The sequence below is a fragment of the Rhinolophus ferrumequinum genome, assembly GCF_004115265.2.
Source record: "Rhinolophus ferrumequinum isolate MPI-CBG mRhiFer1 chromosome 5 unlocalized genomic scaffold, mRhiFer1_v1.p scaffold_110_arrow_ctg1, whole genome shotgun sequence".
In the NCBI taxonomy this organism is placed as follows: Eukaryota; Metazoa; Chordata; class Mammalia; order Chiroptera; family Rhinolophidae; genus Rhinolophus; species Rhinolophus ferrumequinum.
Window position 1 is genome coordinate 11,177,604 of NW_022680355.1, and position 20,228 is coordinate 11,197,831.

The window sequence follows — 20,228 nt, forward strand, 5'->3', positions numbered from 1 at the left end:
CAAAAAGGATGAAGAGGAGCTAAGAAACAACAGATCAGTAACCAGCATTGCCCATCCAGAACCTTTCTCCCTTTCAGTCTCTCTACTGGTTCTTCAAATGTCTTTTGTCTATGATGTGTTTCTTCCATCCTCCGTAGTCAGAAATTAGTTCAGGCTCGTGTCATTTTTCTCTCGTTCCATCAGCCTTCTCTTATCCAGTGTATCTTCTTTATCTTGTATTTTTTTCTATAAAACAAAACTAATCACATTAGTTACAGAATTAAATTCAAATAAGATTCTTCACAATTTGGCTATAGTGCACCTTTCTAGTCCCTTCCATCACTAAATTTTTTACTACATCTCAGACATTCCAGGCCCTTTGATGACTTTTTGTTTGCCCCCTTCTCCAAGTCTTCCTCCCCCATCATCTTTCAAATGAGGTGTTGCTACAGTGAAGCCTTCTCTGCCTTAGGAAATTAGTAGGTCTGTGTTCTGTGTTCTCACCACTTTTTAAAACCATCTATAATAGCAGTGACCATGTTGTACCATAATTACCATGTTTACATGTATCTTATTTCTACGTTCCTAGGATCTAACACCCAATAAGTAATGAGAATAACTTTGACTTAGTTAAGAATCTGCATTGCCCTTTTGAAGTCTATGGATTATAAGTAGACTTTTTGACTTCTTGTTTTAAATGATAACTTTTTTTGGGGGGGGAAAGGGTACAGGACTTTATTGGGGAACAGTGTGTACTTCTAAGACTTTTTTTCCCAAGTCAAGTTGTTGTCCTTTCAATCTTAGTTGTGGAGGGTGCCGTTCAGCTTCAAGTTGTTGTCCTTTCAGTCTTAGTTGTGGAGGGCGCAGCTCAGCTCCAGGTCCAGTAGCCGTTGCTAGTTGTAGGGGGTGCAGCCCACCATCCCCTGTGGGAGTCAAACCGGCAACCTTGTGGTTGAGAGGACGCACTCCAACCAACTGAGCCATCCAGGAGGCAGCTCAGCTCAAGGTGCCGTGTTCAATCTTAGTTACAGTGGACAGAGCCCACCATCCCTTGCAGGACTCGAGGAGTTGAACTGGCAACCTTGTGGTTGAGAGACCACTGGCCCATGTGGGAATCGAACCGGCAGCTTTTGGAGTTAGGAGCATGGAGCTCTAACCGCCTGGGCCACCGGGACGGCCCCTAAATGATAATTTTTAAAAAGTAGCTCTTGAATATTGTAGTCCTTCTGTTTCCATTATAATAATATGCTTTATGTATGACTTTTAGTAATTTAAAAAGCACTTTTAAATATTTTGTTTCATCATACTTTTAACTATCTTACTATGTGCGATGGGATATGTAGATAAGAAAGGCATGATCTCTTCCATTGATACTATCTCGTTGGGGAAACGGGCAGGACATATTTAGTAGTCATTTTGAAATATGAGGAAATGCATTCTAAGAATCTGAATCACTTGTTACAAAGCTAATAAGTGGCAAACCTCTGGATGTGAATCCAGAGCTATAGAATCTGTGGATCTAACTTTATATCAATCATAAGAAGTTGATACTTTATTTATTCTGTTTATTTGTGCTCTCCTTACTTGAAGTTTTAGCTGTTTGAGATTATGATTGTTACTTGGCTTTAGTGTCTCCCTGTTGGCTCACATGGACAAGAAAATAACTCATCCCATCTATTTGTAGTTACTTAAGAATTCTTGTGAGGTGAATGTGTTTTCTTGTCTGGTTTTCACACGTTTTTTACTTTGTTCAATGTCCCTCCGTAATAGACGTGAGATAGTGTAACTGTAGAACCTCTCTGTTCAATGAAGGATCTCATCCAGAAGGCCAGAGTTGTGAGATGGCCTGTGGTAGCACATTGCTCTTTCTTTATCAAGTGGCCTTTTGTTTATGGGCATTCGGGATGGAGGAAGCTTTAAAGCTCCAAGGACGGCTGATACCATTGGGAATATCATTTTTTCAACCTCCATCAAACCTCATATGATTGACTTCAGTAAAACTAGAGTTATAAAAATATTTTTACCAATTAAATATTAGAAAAAGGAAATCAATGCATTTATTAGATTTTTAAAACCTACATTGCTTCAACTGATAAAGACTACTTAAGTTAAATATCTCGATAATGTTAATACTTGGTTGACTTTATCTTTTACAGCCTGTGCTTAACTTAAGGGACCTTGGATTATCTGAATTAAAAATTGGACAGATCGATCAGTTGGTAGACAGTCTACTTCCTGGGTTTTGTAAAGGCAAAAATATTTCTTCCCATTGGCATATATCTCACGTCTCTGCACAGTCCTTCTTTGAAAATAAATATGGTAAGTTATTTTTTGTTCCAATTAAAATAAGTTATTTTAGTGCTGTTGATAATCATAACAGATATCATTTATTAACATTCACTATGTACCAGGTTCTTTCCTGAGTTGTTTTCTTTCTTCCTCCCTCCCTTTCTTTCCTTCCTTCCTTATTTTTTTGGCTAACTTTTTATATTGGAGTCATTTCAGATTTACAGAAAAGTTGCAAGGATAGTATAGAGTTCCTATATACACTTCACCTGGCTTCCCCTAATGCTGACTACTTTACATAACCACAGTACATTTGTCAAAACTAAGAAATTAACACTGGTGCATTACTTTTAACTAAATCACAGACTTTATTTAGATTTTACCAAATAATTTTAATTTCACCAAATCATGAGTTTTTCTACTAGGATCCGTTTTCTGTTCTAGGATCTAATACAGCATACTACATAGCATTTGGGATGGTGGAGTGGTATGGTATCTTTTGTTTGTTTGGTGTTTGTGACAAACATTTATTTACTGGATTCTAGGTTACATATACTACTAATCTCTAAGAATACATTGAAGAAACAGTCATGGTCTCTTCTTTTACAGAAAGTCTACGTATTTTCTTGAGTCTTATTAACAATCTGGTATTATAATAAGTGGCCATTTTGTTGAAAGGATTGTCAGTTCCATGGTTTCTTTTTGGATGATACTTAAACAACTAACGTTAGAGTCTTATCAAAATTCTTGTTTTATTTTGATGGAAGAATAGATTTTTAAAAATCAATAACAAGCTATAAAAGCCCAGAAACAAAAGAGCAGGTTTGAATAGTTTTGTGGCAAAGATTTGATTTGAAACTGTACTTTGTATCAACTTAATTCATTTACTTCCTTTGCCTTTCATTCATATAAGGGCGGAGGGTAAATAAAGAATTCAAGAGTGAGAATAAATAAAGTGTTTCTGAGCTGGGGGCTTAGGCTAAAAATCTGCTTCTATTTCATTACCTTTTTGTGCTACACATACTACCTCCTTCATAAGAGAAGCCCTGTGATTTAGGGGTTAAGAGTGAGGAGCAGATTACGATCAAACTCAGTCCTGCCAGATTGACTATGGTATTTACTTACTTTTCTTTCTTTCTTTTTCTTTTCTTTTTTTTTAAAGATTTTATTGGGGAAGGGGGGAACAGGACTTTATTGGGGAGCAGTGTGTACTTCCAGGACTTTTTTCCAAGTCCAGTTGTCCTTTCAGTCTTAGTTGTGGAGGGCGCAGCCCAGCTCCAGGTCCAGTTGCCATTGTTAGTTGCAGGGGGCGCAGCCCACCATCCCTTGCGGGAGTAGAACTGGTAACCTTGTGGTTGAGAGCCCGCGTTCCAACCAACTGAGCTATCTGGCCTCCCAGGAGCTGAGCGGCAGCTCATTGACTTCATTCTAGTTGCGGAGGGCGCAGCTCCCTGGCCCATGTGGGAATTGAACCGGCAGCCCTGTTGCCCAGAGCTCGCACTCTTACCCAACTGAGCCACCCGTCTGCCCCTCCTAACTTTTTTTAAGTTGCTATTTTTTAATGAAAGTATGAGGAATAACTATCTTACTTTGAAGGGTCAGATGAAATAACTTGAAGTACTTGGGGCCCACAGTGAGTGTTCAGTAGATTAAAATTTTTATTATTGTTATAGTAGTGTAATTACTATTGATCTTCTAGTCTTGATAGTTACATTTCCTTTGAAGCTTGTTCCTCTTACTGTCAGTCATTTTCTAGGCTTAGGCAGATAGGGATATTAGGAAGGGATTTCTGAATTCACTCTAAGGGTTCTTAGAAGAATCCATGCATCCTAGTTGGGATACAGGGATAGGTGAGAACCATTGTCTCTCTTGTTGCTGCCTAGCCTTTCCCTAAGATCATAGATGTAAAGTAGGATGGTGCCCAGTAATCAAGAATAGGAGTTAGGAAGGAACACCAAAGTATTCATGACTTTACAGCTATCAGAGGAACTTTCTTTGTACCCCATGACCATGGACGCTCTATGAGAGAAAACTGGCAGAACCTCTGGTTTGCATTGTTTTATCACATTATTCATTAGAGTTTTTTAAATTGTCTGTAGGAAATAATGAGTTTTTATCTTTTTGTGTTTTTAAGTAAAAGTAACTTTAGCTAAACATATATCTTTCACCTCTTGATTTGAATTTAATTTCATTGGCAGCTATATTCGTATGTCAGATTAAAAAAAGATTAATAAGTGATAGTAAAATGATGAAGAACTGTATTTAGAATAGCAGTGCTTTTAGATATTTATAAAACTATATACAAATAAAAGGCAAAACTCATATTTTGGTTTTTCTAATATTTGGTAAAATTATATTTCATATATACATATATTTTTTTGGTTTGGCAATTAGAACATTTACTTTTTCAATTTTCCTCCAGGTTACATAGATGTATTTAGTACTTTACGTTCCTCTTGCTTGTACAGACAGCATTCAAGAACTCTTAAAAGCATTTGTTCAGATCTTCAGTACTGGCCAGGTATGAAGCAACAACTGTATTTACTTTGTATAAAATAATAGACGTATTTATTATATTCTGATTTGTCTTCCTTAATGAAACTAATGATTATAAACATTTATTTGTAGCTCACAGTAGAACTTACAGAGTATTTGAAATCAATTAGTTTGGGTATTCTGTGTAATTATTTATGTGGAAAATATTAAATAGGAGCAAAATTTTGAATGTATTAACTTCTACAGTAAATCATATTCTAGGCATCTTATCTATACTGGCTTCAAAATAGTTAACTAAGCACATTTGTTTATTTCCCTTCATTTTCAAAATCACATTACCAGACCAAAAAATAGAAAAATGAGAAAAAGTCAGGGCAACAGCAGAGGGATTTCATTGATGGACCAGAAATTTGAGGGATTTCCATAAGTCATAGAGTAGATGACATCAAATTGATAGCAAAATAAAAAATGCGTTCATTCGTATTACTATATGATAATATTATTACATCAGACACTAGTGATGGGTGTTAGGTGACAGTGATAAATTAAAAAGATAGGTGATGCCTATTTTCATGGAACTTAGAGTAAAATAAAAGAGGTGTGTACTGCTATTTCTAGTGGAACTTAGGAAAAAACCCAAATTTTGAATCAATAATGGGGCTCTGGGATGGTTGATACAGTAAACAGTTGAAAAGATTGCTAGAAGTGGTCCAATCACAGAGCAGGTATGGCTTTTAACTTTTAGGCTGCAACTTGCAAAAGACTTGTAATAAGGGTGCGTGTGTGCGCGTGCATGTTGAAAGAAGTGTATATCTCTAAAGACTCCTGGTTTGAATATTCATGACAGACAAGCATGACAGTACCCCAGATTACTCTGGACTTGGATCATGTACTGAAGGTATCCTCCTCATTCACCATGAGTCTATGTTTTATAGTCTAAGTACATTTATCACCTTGGTGGTTTTGAGGAAACCTATCAACAGTCAGTACTGATCACTGTATTCTTCTTTACAAATACAAATGGATTAGCAAGAATCTCCACATATTTGAGGTAAACTTGTAGTAAGAAAGAGAGGCACCATGTTGAGCAGAGACCAATAATCCTCTGAAGAAATTATTAATGCAGAAGACAGAAGAATACTATATTCAGTATTCATGGAAGACATAAAAACTAAGTATGTATTTAGGTATGAAGTGTATCTTCATTTTCCAAACGCTTGCATGTCAGGTAAGGTTCTCTGATCATATAATAAAATTGAAATCAAATAACAGGATAGCTAAAAAATACCTAAATATGTAGAAATTTAAAGATACTTTTCTGAGTGTCTGGCTAAAGAGAAATCTCAAAAGTGAAATTGTAGATAATTAGTAATGAACCACAGTGAAAATCTGCATATCAAAATCTTTGGGTTGAGGACAAACTGATGCTGAGGGCATTGTATAATTTATTAAGAAATAAGAAAGATGGGAAATAAATTCAACAATTTTAACAATTTTAGAATTTTAGAATTAAACAATTTTAGAATTTGTTAAACAATTTTAGAATTTTTTTAAAAGTTTGAGAAATTAATATGGCTAAAACAGACATGAAATTAAATGTATATAATAGCAAAAAGTTTTGCTTAACTAAACCAAGAACAAAATTAAGAAAATAGATCAAACAAATCTGATTAAGAAACAGTAAGGGAATACAAGCAATATTAGAGGTGAAAAGTGGGAACTGCCACAGAGAATGAAGATTATAAAATTGTGAGAATGTCCAGAAAGGGAAAGACAAGTATCTTATGATTTCGCTGATGTGGAATCTTGAAAAACAAACAAATAAAACAAATAGTCATGGTTACAGAGAACAGATAGGTAGTTACCAGAAGGAAAGTGGGTTGGGAGGTGGGCAGAAAGGATTGAAAGGGGGCCAGTTGCATAATGATGGATAGTAACTAGATTTTGGGGGGAGATCACTTTGTGTAGTATATATGGAAGTCAAATTATAGTGTTCACCTGAAACTTACATAATGAAAAAAAAAAATTATGACTGTATAATTTTATATTGTAAATAAAAATGTATTGAAACAGGTAATTATCCAAGTTATAAATTAGCTAAATTGACCCAATAAGAGATAAGACAATAAAATTTAAAGGTACTATTTTTCAAATATAATACTTTTACCCCAGAGGCATTAGGCTGAGACAGTTTTATTGCTGTATAGGGTTAGGAGTTTCCTGTTGTTTAAAACTTTTTTTAATAAGGAAAAAGATAGAATAGGCTTTTTTATTTATTTCATAAAATGCCTGATACTAAAATATTAACAATAAAAAAGATCAATATCGCTTAATAATGTGGAGACAGAAATCCTAAATAAAATTTGAAAATTTAGAATGGAATGGAGTTTAGAATGGAATAAAAGTTTAGAATGAAACATGAGAATGATTGAACATTAGGAAGTATATTATCATTTTAATTAGAGAAGAAAAGCAATGTTATTTCAGTATATGATAAAAAAGCATGTAATGTATTTTAATTGCTATGCTTCCTAAAAGCTTTTAGAAAGCTAGAATAGAAATTTTAATTTCTTAACGAAATCTATTAGGATCTCATTAATATGAGAAAGAAGATGTCTAGTATCCTGTTTTTGTGTAGCAGTAATTTGGAGGTTCTGAACAATGTGGTGAAAAAGAAAAAGAAAGGGATTATATATAAATTAAAAGAAGGGGCAAAATTATAATTAGCAGGTGATATAATTGTTTACCAGAAAATCAACTGAAAGTGTGCTCAAGTAAGAGTTCATTACATGGGTAAGATAAATGCATAAAAATCATTAGCTTTCTTTTATTCTAGCAATTGATTTTATTTACAATTTCTTCGATACCTATTAAATATTTTATCCTGACAAACATGCAACATAATATACACACATATGTATATGTGTATGCATAGAAAACTTCACTGAAGGAAATAAAAGAGCTAAGTGGAATAAAATGAGAGAATACCATTATCTTTTTTGGAAGGACTCAGTATTATACAGTATCAATGTATACCCAAATTTATTAATTCAGTACAACTCCAATCAAAAGCCTAAAGATTTATGAAAATCAAGAAATTGTTTTTAAATTTGGGTGTATTGAAGTGATTGAGATTCTTACACCTTAAAACAAAAAAAGTTCCAAATAGATAAAGGTCTGAAAACAAAAAAGTTAAAAGTATGAGATGAAGTCAGTAGACTACGTTTAAAATCTTAGTTTGGGGATGGGACGCTCTAATGAAAACACTACAGATTAAAAGATAGGGCTATATTAATTTTATAAGTTACTGTATCAATTAAAAGACAAAGACTTTAAAATAAACCTTTGAAATATATATAACTAAAGGCTAGTATACATAACATCCATGTTCTACAAATGAAATACGTGCAAAGGTCATGAGTAGTCAATTCACTAAATAAATAAACATAGTCAATACAAATTTAAAATATTTTCAAAACTTACCCTAACTTCTAATCTGAAATGAAAATTAAAACAAAGTACTACTTTTGGTCATCAGATTTGTAGAAATTAAAAAGATTTATATTATTCATTGTTGCAAAGGCTGTGGAGAAAAGAACAATTATTCTTTGGTGGGTGTATAAATCAATAACAGTCTAGAGGGCAATGTTAAACAGATAAACATCTACAATCTGACTTTTAGGAATTTAGCCTATATGTGCTGAAAGATAATATATACAATATCTGCATTGTATGTATTTACTGCAGCATTATTTTTAGCAAGAATAAACAGGAAACAACTAATGTCTGGAGTAGGGAAATGGTTGAATAAATTGCTATACTCAGATAAATTGGAAAGCTATAAACAGCCATTATACTGCACTGTCTGACCTATTTTGAAACTGTACAGAGTGTATTAAGTGAAAGAAAACAATTGTAGAAAGCTCTGTACTGTTACAGAAAGAGCGTGTGTTTAAATAGATAGAAGTATAATCATGGAATTGTTGATTCTGGCTACTATTGGAAGTAGGAGTGGGGTTTGAGGAATTAGAAGACGCTGACTTTGATACTTAGCTGTTTTTTTAACATTTTTAAATTGCCAAGATATGTAAGGTTAATTTTGGAGATTCAGTCCATTTTAATGACAAGTGTGTTGAAGTATCAGGCAAAGAACTGTGTTAAAAAAACAAGATGAAAACCTATGATGTACAGATATGGGGTCAGAGTTTTGAATCTTAGGCATTTTTCTATTCTTATAAAAATTTACAATGAGAAGTAAATGTGATACTGTTTCATTCAGTTTTCATACAGTCTCGGGGTTTTAAAACTTTGAAATCAAGGACACGACGTCTGCAGTCAACCTCTGAAAGATTAGCAGAAACACAGCATATAGCACCATCATTTGTGAAGGTAAGTAGACTGTTTTTGTTTGAAAGAGCAATAATTTTCAGGTTATTAAAATGAGATTTTCTCCCATTTTTCTGCTTATGACAAAGGATGAATAACCTGTGTAATCGTTATACCTACAACTCTTCTGGGTGCCAGACTTGTCTGTCCTCTGGCCTATTAAACATCTCCCTGTTTTCTTTCCCGACCAACCTACTGCACCTGCTCCTGTGTGTCTCTGTTAATGAGCAGCATCCACTCAAACTAGAAACCTGGTAATCAACTTTGATTTGTCTGTCTTCTCTCACCTCCCACATTCATTCAAGTCTGGTTGATCCAGCCTCTTCAATATTTCTTAAATCTCTCTTTTCATCCCCAGTTCCATTGCATAGACTATTAGTTATCTAGGCAAGAAATGGTTGTAAACATTCATTTAGTCCCCATGCCTTTAGTTTTTACTACCTTCAGTCTAGCCTCTAGACTGCCACCGACCAGTCTGTCTAAAATGTATTAAATATAATAATTGTGTTCCTCTGCTTTATTGTCAGATTCCTGCCATGATACACAGGGCACGTTATCGTTTAGCCTCCACCTATCATTTTCTGTTCTCATTTTCAATGTGTCACCCCGTCTGTACCCCTAACTTCCCCATCACTTGGTGTTTTAAAGTTCTGTCATACAAGATTGCAGTTCTTCAGCATTGAAGACTGTTGTTTCATGCCTCTGTCAGATTGTCCATGCTGTTTGTCCCTGTGGCTTACGTATCCCATTATCTTTAAGGCCTTTCTTGACTGCCTAGGTAGTATTTATTTTACCACCATACCTAGTACTTCTAACATAATATGAAAATAATTTCGATAACTTAGGTATCTCTACTCGATAGACTGAAAACATTCAGATCATTATTTATCTTTACATCTTCAGAACATAAACAGAACCAGGTATATGAAATCTGCTCAGTAAACATTTAAGATATTAATGAGGATATCCTGTAGCAGACTTAAAGTAGTATGAACATCAAGTCATTAGAACCCTGAGTCAACATGTGACCTGTTACCTGTTTTCAGTATAGTGTTCATACAGAGAGTTTCTTTATATTAATTGATTGATACAGGTATAGGGTCCAATGTTAGTTTGCTAAGCATTGATTAAGTAATTTATTGTTGAGTTTTAACCTAACTTTTCACATTGACAAAAATTTTAAATTCTAGAATTATAGTAAATTTTTTGTGTGTGAGTGATCAGAATATTTCTGAGGAGTGGTATCGTCTATATAATCAACCAATACTGATGTGTTTTTTGTGTATTTAGGGATTTCTTTTGAGAGACAGAGGATCAGATGTTGAGACTTTGGACAAACTCATGAAAAACAAAAACATACCTGAAGCTCATCAAGATGCATTTAAAACTGGTTTTGCAGAGGGTTTTCTGAAAGCTCAAGCACTAACCCAAAAAACCAATGGTAAGTTGATTTGACAACTGTATTTGAGAAGAATGTCTGAAAGGAAGTCATAGTCCTACCTTCAAGTGATTATGAATAACTTTTCTAATAATTATCGAACTTTCTATTGGTTATATTCTGCTGTATTGTAACCTAAGCTGTGTAGAGATGGAAATATCTGCTGGCATTTCCCCTTTCTCCACTGAGAAACTGAAGTCAAGGACAGAAGTGTGAGTGGCTTCAGGAAGTTCCTGTCACAGAGTGCTGACAGGAAATCATGGCAGTTAAGCAAAAGACAATTATGCAATTATTCCAAAGTAGCATGTGATGAAATATGATTGCCATCACTAACCTAATGTTTGCATTTCATAGAACTGTCGTTTCTTATTGATGCCGTTTGATTTAAGCCTTTTTTTCCCCCCTCCAGATTCTCTACGACGAACTCGTCTGATTCTCTTTGTTTTGCTGCTATTTGGCATTTATGGACTCTTAAAAAACCCATTTTTATCTGGTAAAGACTTTTTATTTATCTGACTTATTAATTTTCAAAAATCTACATACTTGTTTCTCTTTCATAGTCCACTTAAGACCGAGAGAATGAAAAGATTAATGTTTATAGATCTAGGATCTAGGCCTTTCATTCCTAAATCAAGACTTCTCAGAGTGAGTCACTTTGAGATTGTTTTTTGCATTTAAGTAGAAAAGTTTTAATCTGTACCACGGTGTACCTTCTGCCTTGTCAGAGGGTTTATTATTTTGACATTATTTTGTGGGTTACAGGAAAAGTTTCTTCAGACAAATTCAGGTTTTACTTATTTTGAGAAAGTAATATTTTGTTAAAATTCCAAGGATTGTGTTATGAGAGTGAAAATGTTATTTAAACTTCTAGTAGTGGTTAGTTTCCTAGATTTTTAGAAAATGATACCTGTCTAATCGTAAAACTAAAAAAAAATATATTTTTAGCAGAATTTTATGATAGCAATACAAAGTAAAATAATTGTATTTTTAGAGACTAATAAATTGAATTTATTTTTTCTGTTTGCCAGTCTAAAATGAAGTCATAATGTCAGGCTTAAGTGATTTTAATTGCTTTTTCAACTACCATTTAATTTTCACCCTGTGTTTTCTACTCTCTCTATGATTGAGTATCTTGAGAGGAAAAAAACTTAATGTATTAAGAACTTTGGTTACTTGGATCAGGACTTCATCCCAGAACTTGCATGTAGCCCCAGACATTTTGTGGCATGAAACCTGAGATGAAGTTTTAACATCCAGGAATACCTTTTCATATCTAGATTCACCATCTCTTACCTCCTTTTTTCAAAAAAGAACCACTATAGGGATGATAAGGTGATACTGGCAGATTGGTAGAGGCGTGACATGGAGCTGATTATTCTTAATTGATGTCTTAAATGAAGGAAAATAAGTATGAAATGTGTTGCCTTTGAGTAATTATTCTAAGTTTTTACTAGGTCCGAGTGCTCCTGCTGCAAATTTATTTTCATTATTTATTAAGTCCATCTACATAAGCCTCTTTTCCCCCTTCTTCCATCTCCCCCCAACTCTGGTTCAAGTCGTTGCGCTCAGGTCACGCCAGTTGATGGTTGACTGGCTGGCTGCCTGCTGCTCAGGCTGGCTGCTGGCCACTCAGCCCACGCCAGCTCATGCCACCTCACGCCAGCCCAGCTCCAGGTAGAGCTATTGTTCACAATCTTAACTGTAAAGGGCACAGAACACTGGCCCATGTGGGAATTGAACCGGCGACATCAGCATTAGGAGCACAGCTCCCCAACCACCTGAGCCACAGGGCCAGTCCTTATATAGAGCCTTGAAACAATAATTTAGTGAGCTAAAACAGTTAGTCTCCATTGTAGAATTACTGTTTTAAATTTGCTTTCTTGGCTTGTCTGTTCTTGATAGTTAAGTGTTTTTTGTTAACTCTATATTATTGCCTACTCATTTTTTTGCTTCTGTATTTCAATCTATCTTAAAGACAATACTTTTGACATACTCTGAGGAAATTAGAAATTGCTCAGTTTACTCATTTATATACGTCCAGTACGCAAGTTTACCTGAGGTGGGGAGGTTTCAGAAAGCTTTGTTTCCCATAGTTGACTTGTTCACCATAGTTAGTCTGTCCTAGCAAACTTTCACTGTCTTACACTTAATGATGTCTTTACTGATACATCATCTAAGGACAAATAAGTTGTCAGAGGAAGCCTATTTGAAAAGTGAGAGCTGTTAAGCTTCACCCTTTATTTTTTAATGTCAGTGCCATTTTTTTTAATGCTAGGTGAAGGCAAAGTATTTCAAAGTATAGCTCCCTGACCAGTTGTATCAGAATGACCAGGGGTGATTGTTAAACATGCAAACAATACAATGCCCTTTTTCTAAATCTACAAATCAGAAGTTCTGTGCCATGGCCCGGGAACCTGCATTAACACATTCTCAAGTGATTTTTATGCACTGGAATATTTAGGATTTCTAACATTAGCTGTTACAAGGAGAAGAGGAATATAACTCTTAGTTTTAATTGGAAAGTATAAAGATGTCATTTTAATGTGAATCATTTGTTCCTTGAACGTGGTCTAGAAATCTAGAAGACCTAGTTTCTACTCCTCACTCTGACTTAATGTATATGAAGTTACATATTTAATTTTCCTGGGCTTTGCTTTCTTGCATCTGAAAAAATAAAGTGGTTGGAATTTTATGAATCAAATGTGTGAACATTTTCTTCCCTTTAGTCCGCTTCCGGACAACAACGGGGCTTGATTCTGCAGTAGATCCTGTCCAGATGAAAAATGTCACCTTTGAGCATGTTAAAGGAGTAAGTTAAAAAGTTTACCTTGACCTCTTCAAACATTAACTGTATAAGGTCAATATTTGATTCTAAAGGTGTGAATAATAGAAAATATATATTGGTCTCTGCTCCCAGTTCCTGGCACAGAGCTCCGAAAATCCTTGTAATTTCCTATGTGATAAGAGCACGAGGAGCATCTTTTGTTCAGCTATTCGCCTTTGACTATTATTCCTGACACAGAGCTTCTAAATCCCTTGGAATTTCCTGGGTGATAGGAGTGTCTTTTGTTCTAATGAGGTGACTTTTTTTTTTTAATTGGGCAATATTGGGGAACAGTGTGTTTCTCCAGGCCCATCAGCTCCAAGTCCTTCAATCTAGTTGTGGAGGGCACAGCTCAGCTCCAAATCCAGTCGCTGTTTTTAATCTTTAGTTTTAGGGGGCACAGCCCACCATCTCATGGGGGCATTGAACCGGCCATCTAGTTGGCGAGAGCTCGCTCTAACCAACTGAGCCATCCGGCCACCCCTCCGGAAGCTCAGCTACAGCTTTGTTGTCCTTCAGTCTAGTTGTGGAGGGCACAGTTCACTGGTCCATGTGGGAATTGAACCAGCACCCCTGTTCAGAGCTCGCGCTCTAACCAACTGAGCTATCCGGCCTCCCCAAATGAGGTGACTTTTAGTGGGCTTCTGGATAGCTTTAGGATGGGGCTGGTTACCAGTAAGACCAAGCCTTGATTAGAAGCTTGGAACTTTCAGTCCCACCCCACATTCTCTAGGGAGAAGACAGGGCCTAGAAATGCAGTTAATAACTGATTGTACCTACATGAGGAAGCCTCCATAAAAATCTCAATAGTCAGGTTCAGGAAGCTTCCAGGTAAACAAGTGGTCGTGCTGGGAGAGTAGCGCATCCAGAGAGGGCGTGGTGGCTCTGCGTCCCTTCCCTCAGACCTGTTTCATGACACGGCTTAGTATTAATGTGTGAAAGCAGCAAGGTGTAGTGGAATGAGTGGACCTCAGAGTCAAACAGACTAAGGTTTCAAATTCGTTTTTGCCTTACTGGTGTGTATTCTTGAGCAAGTTACTTTAGAGTCTCACAGATTACGTATGTGCTTGACGCATAGTTGATACTCAATAAACAGTACTTCTCTTTACCTGTTCCTCTTACTGATCTTTGTAACTCCAGTATCTAAAACATCTATATCTGGAGTGAACAGAACGGATGAATGCTAGTTTGTAGCCAGTTAATTAAATCATCCGACAAATATTTAATTGTTTTTCCTAAGTGCCAGTCCCTGTTTTAGGTACTGGGACAGAAGAAATAAAACAAGTCTCCACTCTCCTGGAGTTTTAATTCTAACAGGAATTGGACAATGCTATGGTATATATGGACATAATAGAGTATGTTAAATGGTAAAGTATTACGGTAGAAAAATAGAGCAGGGTGTAAAGAGGTTTGGGAGTTCTGGGATAAAGATCACAATTTTAAATGGGGTATTCAGCGTATGATTGATTGAGCTGGTGACACTTAAGATTTGAAGATTGAATAAACCATGCATTTTATCTGAGCAAAGAACAGTTCTTGCCAGAGGAAGAGGGGGAATAAAGGACGTAAAGAATTAACGTACCCTGTTTGTTTGTTGAGATCTGAAAAGGCTACTTTTATGTGGAATGCAGTGATGAGCAAGGTGAATTAGCAAAAATACTAAATGAGATCAGAGAGGTAAATAGGAACAGATTGCATTATGATTTGATACAAAATTTAATGGGACATTGTGTTGATGATAATTTGGAGGGGACAGAGGTAGAAAACAGTTTATTATCATAGTCCAGGCAAAGATGATAGCGGCTTAGACCAACACGGTAACAGTGGAGTTGGTGAGAGCTGGTTAGATCTTTAATACAGATTTTGAAGGTAGAACCAAAAGTTTCTTCACAGATTAGAATGTACGGTATAAGAGAAAGACGTGTCAAGAATGACCACAAGATTTTTATTTTTAACAGTTAGAAGGGTGGAATTGTCATTTACTGAGAGAAAGACTGTGAGTAGAGTAGACTTTGGGGACAGAGATTAGGAATTCAGTTTGGGGTGTGTTATATGTGAGATATCAAATGAAGGTGTTGACTAGGCACGTGGATAGACCATTTTGGTCTTCCTGGGGAGGTTTGAGCTAGAGATAAAAATTATAATAGAGATTACATTTAGATGTGTTAAGTCCATGTGTTTTCCTGTGATCATCAATGGAGTGAATATGACTAGAGAAGAGAAGAGGCCTAGGTACCCAGCTCTAAAGCATTAAAAAGTTCAGAGGCTAGAGAACGAAGAATCAGAAAAGACAGAGCTGCCAGTGAGGCAGCTGAGGGTTGTGTCCTAGAAGAAAATTTCCATGATGAGGGAGTGTTCAACTATGTGGAATGCTAGTGGTGAGCTGATGAGAATTGACCATTCTCTTTAGAAATGGGAAGATCATTGATGTACTTGATAAAGAGCAATTTCAGTGGCAAAGCCTGGGGTTAAATCCTGATTGCAGTGGGTTTATAAGAGATGGAAAGAAATTAAATGGAATAAGTGACTACTAATAATGTTTGAATTTTATTGGAACGGGTAGTGCATCTATTCTAATAGAAAATAAAGTAGACATGTATAAACTGTCTACTTTTATGGGGGGTTCATTGATAGTGGAGTCAGAATCAGTCATGAGCTGAACGAATGTGGACGGAAGAGGTGGTCTGAAATTGTGTAGGAATTAGGGAATGGATGGATTAGGGAAATAAAATATGATTGGTGGGCTCAAAGTTTCTGTTGAGTCCAGTCAATACGAGTGTTTTCTTCCACTAATTAATAAGCAGTAGAGAAAGCATAATAATAGTGTTTTATTATTTGAAGGATTGATAAAGATTGTCTTGCAATTTAATGACCTGTCACTAGTGAATGTGTTCAAGTAAAGGCAACGTAATTGTCCTTGAGGAACGTTTTGGAAGAAATTCTTCCTGCAGGAGGTACATGAAATCCATGACTTCTGGGGATTCTTCCACTTCTGAAGAGGCTGCTGATATTATTTCTGCTCTTCCTTTTTCCACACTCTAGTTCCTATTTATACATAAACTTTTCAACCTTGACTCTTTGGGGAATGAGGCATCAGAAATTATGGCAATTTGACACCAAGCAGTTCTTTCCTTTGCAATTTAAATGGCTGTGAACCCTGTTGGAATTGCTAAAAGGGAACAATTGAGGAAGAGGTTGGTGTAGTGACTATTTGAAAACTAGACTTACCAGTGCAGTGGTCCCTTCTCATTTTTGAGGTCTGCATTTAGACGCTTGCTCTGCATCAAACCTGTGCATGGCTGTGGTCAGTGAGACAGCCTTGCTTTCTCTCTGCAATGTATATACTTCATTCCTTAACACACCACACATCTGGAAATAGGCCATTTCTGAGTACAAAGCCAGAGATAACCAAACATTAGAGAAAGGGGCCATCATAAGGTAGAGCCTCACAAAATTCTGTGCTAATATGAATAGATGTTTGCTATAAAATCTAAGTTTATATAGAGCAAAGTAATTCAGTAGCATTTACCATAATAGATATGCCACTAGATGTAGTACCTGTGGTCAACTTTACCAAAGTCTTAAAGAGGTTGTATAAGAATGTCATTTCCTTGCCCAGAACGTCTGATTATGTAGGGATACTTTTATATACAATACCATAAAAATATTAATAAGGGCTTTTATAGCTTTATTCATTGCCTTGATCCCTATAACCCTATTTCTCTTCATCGATTTTTATATTCCTCAACCGGGAATTCTCTTGTCACAGAGGTTGGGGAGAGAAAATGTAATTTGAATAGAAAATGTAATTTTTCCTGTAGTTAGAAGTTATCCATTACCTTGACCAAATGAATGTGGTCTTCTTTTAGTACATGGGTATGTTTGAATATTTTAAAAAATTCTTTTCATTAAAATATTTTTTAGACATAAATTTTATTGAAGCTCAACATACACACAAAAATGCACAAATCATAAATGTTATACCTCAATAAATTTTCACACAGTGAACACAGCTCAAAAAAACAGAACATTACCAGAACCTCCCTAGTTACTATCTCTTCCCACCGCAGGGATAATCATTGTCCTAATACCATACATTAGTTTGTGCCGCTTTTTGAATTTTATATAAATGTAATACATTTAGTGTAGGTATGGCTTCTTCCACCCAACATGTTTGTGAGATCCATCCATGCTGTTTAGTGGAGTTGTAGTTCCTTAATCTTCATGATACAGTATTCTGTTCTACGAACACGATAACACTATATTTATTCTACATGAGACATTTGGGTTGTTTCTAGTTTGGGCTCAAATAGTGTGCTGCTGTGATTATTCTTGTATGTGTCTCTTGGTTAGCATACTAGTATGTATGCGTTTCTCTGGGCCTCCTGTAGGAGTGGACAAAGCTTTGCTTTTTTTTAACCATTAACTTTGTAAATGTTTTGGTAAATTTTTAATAACTTAAACAGGCTAACTATAAAGAATCTCTCAAGCCCATCAAAAAACCTGCTTACTTTTAACAATTTTTTATTTCCTGGAAATGGTCTTGAGAAATTTTCTAGAAATCAGACGTAATCATGAGTTTAATTTTAGATTTGCAGGATGCCCTCTGGCACAAAATGTGTTTCATATTTTAGTGCATTCCTTCCCAGGCAGTTTTTAACCCTACTCTGTGTACATGAGCTCTTTTTTTCTCACTGAGAGCCATGTAAAGTTATCTAATGTAAGATTGCAGATTGGCTGCTAGTGAGGTGAATTGGATTAACAAATGTATTATTTGGCCAGTATAATTTAAAATAAATAAATATAAGTAAGTGCACACAAGCACATTTGTAAATTAAATTGGCAGCCAACGTTTTTAAATTGGAAAATTTCATCCATGAAAAGATTTTGGGGTTTTTTTCGTTAGAAAATTTAAGTCTGGAGGTCTAGGTCTGTATTTCTTGGTAGAGCCAAGTTCTGGTTTTTGGCCTCGTTAATGGACTTGTTTTTTAAATCAGCATATTGCCACCACTATTGTTTAACATCTGGCCGTCTGCACTAATTTTTAGTATCATTCCGGCACTGAATATTTTTTACTTTTCTAGTATGCCAATTAGGAAAATTGCTCACCATTTCTGATAGGCAGCTTCTGTAATCTTACATCAGAGTTTTTAAAGTTAAGCTAATGTTCTGCTTGCCATCTTAGTTGGCCACGTTGCACTTTATTCTCGATAGCGATGGAAATTCTGCAAAATGTAATATTTTGGGCATGAAATCTTATAAACTTTTTTGCCACAGCCATTTGCAAAACAATATCAATACACCATAACCTAATTTTAGTCACTGCCCTTTGGCATTTGTTAGGGACTTGAGTCATTTATAATCTAGTAGTAATTCCTTATAATGAAAACAGCCTCATAATCACAAATTATTAAGTTAAATACAGATCCCTGTCATTAATACAGTGTGTCCACATGATTTGCCCTTGAAGCATATAACCAGGTCTAAAAAAATTCTGGATTTGAGACTTCCTAAATCAAATGCCATGACACATTTGACTAGAATTTTGAATGCAACAGTTTTTATTAACTGGAGGAAGCACTTTTTCAAAAATGCAAGAAGTTAAACCTGGCTTTTGTTGGCGTATGTAAAGAGACTTTGCATAAATGACAAGGGCCAGGAGAAAACCCTTTGTGTATTTATAAAGGGGAATTTTTGTATACTCCTTTCCCTGAAACAAAGAGACAAGTTAATTTCCAACTAAATTTATGCTTTTCAAAGAGGATGGCTTGATAATCTAATAATTTAAAATTGTTTGGTAAATTGTGTCACTTTAGGTAGAGGAAGCTAAACAAGAATTGCAGGAAGTTGTTGAATTCTTGAAAAGTCCACAAAAATTCACTGTGCTTGGAGGCAAACTTCCAAAAGGTAAGATATCTTCCCTTTACTAGACTTGACATAAAAAAATATTATAATATATTACTAATTTAGTTTTTATCATTTTTTTTAAAGATTTTTATTAAAATATAGCTAACGTACAATATTATATTAGTCTCAGGTGTATAGCATACTGTGTTTCCCCGAAAATAAGACCTAGCTGGACAATCAGCTCTCATGTGTCTTTTGGAGCACAAATTAATATAAGACACGGTGTTATATAATACAATAAATATAATATATAATATGATGTAATATAATATAAAATATAATATAAATATAATTATAATACAATATAATATAATAATACCGGGTCTTATTTTACTGTAATATAAGACCGGGTATAATATAACATAACGTAACACCAGGTCTTATATTAATCTTTGCTCCAAAAGACGCATTAGAGCTGATTGTCCAGCTAGGTCTTATTTTCAGGAAACATGGTAGTTATTCAACATTTATATACCGAAAGAAGTGATCACCATGATAAGTCCAGCAACCACCTGACATCGTACAGTTTTTATCAGATTTAACTGATTAAAGTTTAGTTCTTAATTGCTATTTTATAAATAAGTGTTTGTTCTGAACATACTGTGCTATAACCTTTTTTGGTAATTTAAAATTTTGTTATTTCAAACTTTATATGAAGTTGCAAGAATAGAACAGAGAACTCCATCTATACTCAACCCAAACTCAACAGTTTTTAAATATTTTGTCCTATTTGCTCATTTACTTTCTTTATACACATGTACTTTTCAACCATTTGAGAGTAAATTATAGATACAATGCTCCTTTATTCCTGAATATCTCATTGTGTATATCCTAAGAATAAAGATATTCTTGTCACATAACTCCAGTACAGTTATTAAAATTAGAAAATTTAACAGTGATCCAAAAACTATT

At 35.1% G+C, this 20,228-nt stretch overlaps 1 protein-coding gene across 1 annotated transcript in view; it reads left to right on the top strand.

Annotated features, from left to right (window-relative positions):
- YME1L1 (YME1 like 1 ATPase) overlaps positions 1-20,228 on the top strand; it is a 43,303-nt gene that overhangs the window by 8,819 nt on the left and 14,256 nt on the right. Inside the window, exons 3-9 of the mRNA XM_033100657.1 lie at positions 2,136-2,298; positions 4,688-4,786; positions 9,041-9,150; positions 10,438-10,588; positions 10,995-11,078; positions 13,312-13,394; positions 19,226-19,316. Coding sequence (XP_032956548.1) covers positions 2,136-2,298; positions 4,688-4,786; positions 9,041-9,150; positions 10,438-10,588; positions 10,995-11,078; positions 13,312-13,394; positions 19,226-19,316 — 781 coding nt within the window. The remainder of the gene's footprint in view (positions 1-2,135; positions 2,299-4,687; positions 4,787-9,040; positions 9,151-10,437; positions 10,589-10,994; positions 11,079-13,311; positions 13,395-19,225; positions 19,317-20,228) is intronic.